General features: G+C 43.1%; 1 protein-coding gene across 1 annotated transcript; it reads left to right on the top strand.

The window, feature by feature from the left end:
* Positions 1-371: 371 nt before the first annotated feature.
* On the top strand, positions 372-3,951 carry LOC310794160 (toll-like receptor 1). The gene is made up of 2 exons (XM_083656077.1): positions 372-405; positions 590-3,951. The coding sequence occupies exons 1-2, from the start codon at positions 392-394 to the stop codon at positions 3,036-3,038; spliced, it is 2,463 nt and encodes an 820-aa protein (XP_083512203.1). The 5' UTR covers positions 372-391; the 3' UTR covers positions 3,039-3,951.
* The last annotated feature ends 2,736 nt before the right edge of the window (positions 3,952-6,687 follow it).

Genomic DNA, 6,687 nt, shown 5'->3' with positions numbered 1-6,687 from the left:
TATATAAATATATATATAAATATAACTAAATATATATATATATATATATATATATATATATATATATATATATATATATAGAGAGAGAGAGAGAGAGAGAGAGAGAGAGAGAGAGAGAGAGTCATTTGAAAAAAGTGCATATTGAGAAGAGTGAAAAGAGGAATTGAAATGTGGATGGATTTGTGTGTGTGCGTCCGTCCGTGTGTGTGTGTGTGTGTGTGTGTGTGTGTGTGTGTGTGTGTGTGTGTGTGTGTGTGTGACTGAGCTGAAGCCTTGATTGACTTGTTGCTGTATAGAGAAGTGAAAGGATAGAAGCCCACAGCCGCACAGCACCTGACTCACACCATAGAGCCTCACACTCATGTGTTCAAGGTTGACTGTTTCTGCCGCTATGACTGCACAAAGGTAAAATGCTTTTCTTTTGTCTGATATTGCTTGTGATTTATTATTATATTAATTATTTCAGAATGTCCCGTTGTTTGGTCAAATGTTTGTAAATGTAAATACAAGACATTGCAATAAATGATCATAAACACGTGTCAAACCACTTCCCTTAGACTCATTGCTTTCATTCACCTTGGTGTTTCAGACTCTTTTGGACTGTTGCCATGGTCTCCCTCCTGCAGCCTGACTGCACAGCTGTAGAGGAAGACCAGGGCTTCCAACTGTGTGTCACCTCGCGACGACGAATCAAAGACCTCTCCCATCAAAATCTCACAAATGTCCCGTCCAATTTACCCGACGACATTCAGTATTTGGATATTTCTCACAACTCCATCGAAAGCCTGGAAGGAGCTCCCTTTTCCAGACTTAACCAGCTCTGTTTCCTGAAGATAACTCACTGTGAGCTGAAAGCGATTTCTCCCAGTGTGTTTCATCACACGCCAGCACTCAAAGTTCTAAATATATCGTACAATTCCTTACCTACCATTCCCGATCTTCCTTTGATCCAACTGAAGATCCTTGACTTGGCGAACAACGTGTACGAAAGTTATCGGTTGCCAGCGTCATTTCAGAACCTAACAAGTTTGGATGTCTTTTCACTGGGAAGTGAAAAGGCTCAGTCAGTGAACTACAATGACTTTGATCCCGTGGCAAACATCTCTTTGCAACATCTCACTTTGGGAGCAGGAATTAATTGGCAGAAATATGATTCACGAGCTCTTGCAAAACTCAAGTCTCTCCAGGAAATGACCCTCTTTGTTCCTTTTTGTGGTAATTTTGGTATGTTTGAGGACCTACTCAAGGACTTGAATGAGACACGAACAACAGCAGTGACATTTGTTAAGCTACTTCCCGATAAATGCATTGTGACAGAGGACCCTTTTAAGAACCTCAGAACCATGCCATTCATACAAAACCTCACAATTAAAGACACTTGGCTCAATAGCTCTTTTTTGGTGACGTTTTTTAAGAATGTGTGTCTCTCCCCTCTTCGTCAACTTTCATTGATCAACATCACTTATAATGAAGATACACCAGAAGGGTTTCAGTTTCGTACTCTTAATCACACTATCAATCTTCAGGCAATTATCTTTGATGGTGTGACCCATTACCAATACAGATACCCCATAATAAACATCAGTTCTGAAGCCTTCTCCAAAATGACCTATATAAAGTTCTCTGGGAGCGGACTGAACATTTTACCCTGCAATCTGATGTCCGCCCTGCCAGCGCTGGAGACGCTGGACCTGTCCGATAACCTGCTAGGGGATTTGGGCTTCTGGTGGCCGTCCTGTTCGTACACCTCCGTCTTCCCCAAACTCAGGCGACTGTCCCTGAGCAACAACCGCTTCAGGAGACTTTCCTTCATCGCCGAGAAGACCCATGAGATGAAGACCCTGGGGTCCCTGGACCTCAGCTTCAACTCCATCTCTTTGGACGGGGTCTGCTCGTGGCCCGCTCAGCTGACCGAGCTCAGCCTAGCAAACAATAACCTGGGCAACGCTGTCTTTCAATACCTGTCTCCACACTTTGAACGCATTGACTTGTCGAAGACGGGCCTCACAGCCATCACTCCGGAGGTCCTAAGGCAGTTTCCTAAGCTAAAACAGCTCTTTCTGAGCTCCAACCGACTCCAGCTTATCCCTGTTGATCTTTACAGCCCGGCTCTGCTGAGGCTCCACGTGGACCAGAATGATATCACGTCTATCTCCAGGACCGTCTCGGCAGGACTTCCCAGTCTTCAGGCCCTCAAAGCGGGAAACAATCCATTTGCCTGTTCATGCGATTCCTATTGGTTTATAACTGCTTTCAATAAGTCTTTGCTCCTTGACTGGCCGTTGGACTATACATGCAGTGTTCCCTCGTCGGCCGCTGGCCTGCCACTCTCAGAATATAAGACCACTGAGCTGGCATGTGAGGCATGGCTTCAAGCTGCTGTTGCATTGCCTGTAACGATGGTCATAACGACCACCCTGGCTCTTGTTTTCTATTTTTGTGATGGAGCGTGGTACGTGAAGATGTTATGGGTGTGGATCAGGGTGAAGAGGAGAGGTCAGAAACGGGCCAACCTGTTGCAGAGTGTCTCATTTCAGTATCATTCGTTCATCTCCTACAGCCATCAGGACTCCGCCTGGGTCGACAGTCAGCTGGTGCCCGCTCTAGAAGGCGCCGGGCTCTCCCTGTGCATCCACGAGCGAGACTTTGTCCCCGGTGACTGGATCATGGATAACATCATTAACTGTGTGGAGGCCAGCTACAAGACACTGTTTGTGCTCTCCAACCACTTTGTCCAGAGTGAATGGTGCAACTATGAGCTCTTCTTTGCCCAGCACAGAGCCATCAGCATCCAGCAGGACTCTTTAGTCTTTATTTTACTGGAGCCCATTCCAACTGACTCTCTGCCTAAGAAGTTCTTGAAACTGAGGAGTTTGCTGAGGCAACAGACGTACCTCGAGTGGCCTAAGGATGAACGAAAGCAGCAGGTTTTCTGGGCAAGCCTTAAATCAATGCTCAAGACAGCAGACAGCATGGTCCTAAAGGACCTGGCTTTGGCCATGGCAGACACATTGCCGCTGCTCACAACCCAAGTCTAACAGGTTCCAAATCTCTCACCGCTCCCTTCGCTCCTCCACTGGTGCAGGACGCCTCGCCCCTCCTTCGCTACGGGGGCTAAAAAGTCGCTCATCCCGATCGCGACTCTTCTCGTCCCTGGCACCTCAATGGTGGAATGAGCTTCCACCTTCAGTTAGGACGGCTGAATCACTGCCGATCTTTCGGAAAAGACTAAAGACACACCTTTTCATGCTCCATCTGGGCCCTTCTTGAACTAACTTCTTTCTCTCTCTTAAAAAAATAAAATAAAAAAAATACTAACTTAACTTTACCACTATTCCTTCAGATGTTGTAGTTGTCATAGACTGTGTTGCATAGTTGATCGCTCTATTGCTGACAAATGTGTTATTGTAAGTCGCTTTGGATAAAAGCATCTGCCAAATGATTTAATGTAATGTAATGTAACAGCTCAACCACAAAAGCTACTTGAATGAACAGGACAGAGGTTCAGTGTCTGCTCAATGTAAACAACCTAGAATCACCAGAATCAATTGTCTGCATTGTATTTCCGCAATCCACATATGTACAATCTCAATTTAGAATTGTGTGTGTGTGTGTGTGTGTGTGTGTGTGTGTGTGTGTGTCATCTAACCAAGATGATGAAATACCAACAGCTAGAACAGACCATTTCACAGCTGGGCTACAGGTGTAAACTTCTAGTTTTCATATTTGGTAGCCTAGGTCATGTCCATAAGCTGGTTGTGAGAGGCCTTCAGATGGCTGGTCTCCCAAAGAGAAGGGCCAAGCAGTTAGCGAGATATTGTTCAATATCTACTATTATCGGCAGCCGCTCAATATGGAGGAGGCGTTGCTTTTTGTACCCATGAAGTGGATACTGACCGCTATCTTGCATTACAGTATAACTGTATATATCAACCTGCCATGTTATCATCCTGTGTGTTTATGTGTATGCATTATTGTGGTTGCCGTCTGGGCACTCATGTAACTGACTGACTCACAGCAATTGACTGCACTATTACTGTTTATGTCCTTTGCATACTTGTATTTATGTGGACATAAATAAATATTTCAAATGTGTGTGTGTGTGTGTGTGTGTGTGTGTGTGTGTGTGTGTGTGTGTGTGTGTGTGTGTGTGTGTGTGTGTGTGTGTGTGTGTGTGTGTGTGTGTGTGTGTGTGTGTGTGGTGGGGGGATGTTGGGCCTTTTTTACCTTCCTAAAGCGTGGCATTTTGATCTCAACGTGAATTTGAAACAAAACAGCAGTTATTTTGAAAACCTCACTGCCTCTCCAATGTTAAACGCAAACAAAACAACGTTAACAACTTTGGTTATGTTTAGAAAATGTCACATTTTGGTTCTGGTTTGGGTTAGGCTTAAATAACACAAACACAAATGTATCATGTGAAATGTAGACTTTTTTGGTTCAGAAACATGATATTCTGGATTATAGAAACATAAAATACTGATATTTTATTCTGGCAACCAGGCTGCTGTAAACAGCCTCTTGTAACCTACTTAGTCACCTGTGTAAGGCATCAGAGACACTGCAGCATTGAACTATAATGATCCAACAGTAATTATTCTGAATCAATACAAAGGCTACATTGATGTAAATATTCTGATTTCAACAGTGCCTCAGAAATATTCCAAGTTCCAAGGTGTGTTATATTTGTACAGATGTTTTATTTTGTGTATTTCAGTGGCCCTGTGTCTCTGTGCCTTTGCCAGGGGTTTTCAACAGGTGGTCCGTGGCCCCCTGGTGGTCTGTGAAGACATTGCAGGCGGTCCCTGACCATGCATTCAATAATGCAGTTCCCATGTCATGTGACACCAGGGGTCGACCTCAGGTTGCTTCTTGAGTCAGAATGGTCATAGTCTCGCAGTAGCCGCTTGCTGACATAAGACGTTTGGTTTGACCATGTGAGACTAGAATGGTCCCTGGGTTACAATCAGTTGAAAATCAACCCAGCCTTATATGCCATGTTTCCTGTGGCTGTGTGGAAGTGTCTCCACCTACTGGTCCAAAAAGAGATGACGTGCCACATTTTTCTCATTGTTGAGACTGAGCAACACATGCATGTAGTCATACACCCCTCCTCCTCTCTCTCACACACACACGCACACACGCACACGCGTGCGCGCGCACACACACACACACACACACACACACACACACACACACACACACACACACACAGACTGACTGACTGACTGACTGTTTAGTTTAGTTTATTTTATTTATTTAGAACATAGTAATACCAAGAATGAACTAAAGAAGGATACAAAAGGATAAAAAGATTGTGCAGGTGTAGAGACAAGAAACCTTAATGGACTTCTTGTACTAAGAAATTAAACCAATATTAACAACAATTACATCAAAACATACAAAAAACAACAACAGGGAAGAACAAACAAAAATAAAAGCAAACAAAAATGAAACAGAAAACATGGCAAGGTGTTTAAAAGGCAATGTGAGTTGTAGTGTGTAATGTGCCAGGACTATGTAACTTAATAGAGAGGTTCAGAGATTGGACTGAATAGACTGGACACTCCCTTTTTTAAATTGTTATCTTGTTTCTTTTGTAAACCTTCTTAGGTCTGTATTTTTGGGAACTTGTATGGAGTCTCTCTTAATAAATGCTTGGGTGGGTGCAAGTAGGCCTACATTTCATCACACAATAATGTATGATATTTCTCTCAAAATAAAGAGGTGAACTGCTTAACTGTTTTTTGCTTATTGATTTTACTCATTACCATGAGAGCTACATAAAAATATTTTACTAAAGTAAGATTTGTGGAGACATACTGATTATTCCCCCTTGATTTTATTAATGACAGACTTGATGACTGACTGAATAGAGACAGTCCGCATGTCTGGGAACGCCCACAAAATAAATCCTCTTCTAAAGCCACCTATTTCTGAAGAAAATGGTGAAAACGACATACCCAAACTAAAATGCTTACTGTGGCTGAACCGCTAGGGTTACAGACAACTGACCTGACCTTTTCTGAAAGGTAAGACTTTGCCGTTTCTGTTCCAAGTGTCAGAATGACTCTATGTGTTATTGACCCTGAGTAACACCAGCTCAAACACAGTGGTTGATTCTCACCTAGAATAAAAAAAACTTTTAGAGTGTAAACAGTTACCTGTGGTTGTTGTATTTATGGCTAGAAACCCAATGGAGACATAGCCACAGGCCTTACCACATCCCAACTCAAAGAAGATGAAAAAATACCAAAACATGAGTATTTGGCAGTGTTTTTTGTAGGGAGAAACCTAGGCGGATTTCCAAAAAGCCATTATAAAAAGCCATATAAAAAAGCCAAATAATCTGAAATGTTGTCTTTGTACAAAGACAGCTAACTTCTGCTGTGTTGATCTGATCTGAAAAAGGAAGACATGGTTCGATGCGCAAGATTCAGTCGGTGAATTTGGTATGTAGCATGAACAGCAGTGTTCAGAATTAACTACCTAATTAATCACATAAATGACAGATGAACAGCAAAAAATCAGAAACGTAACGCCGGGGTTACGGTGCCATGCAAGAGGTTTTAAACGGCTGGCGCGCGAGTGGGGTAAAACCGCCGATATATCTCATGGGCTGACTCACCAAAAGACGGTGCTGCGGCTCTAAACTACATGTTTGGGGGTTCTAGAGCAGAACACAAG

The sequence above is a fragment of the Poromitra crassiceps genome, assembly GCF_964638095.1.
Source record: "Poromitra crassiceps genome assembly, chromosome: 2".
Taxonomy (NCBI): domain Eukaryota; kingdom Metazoa; phylum Chordata; class Actinopteri; order Beryciformes; family Melamphaidae; genus Poromitra; species Poromitra crassiceps.
Note: the sequence above shows the minus strand (reverse complement) of the source record. Positions and strands in the feature narration are given on the sequence as shown.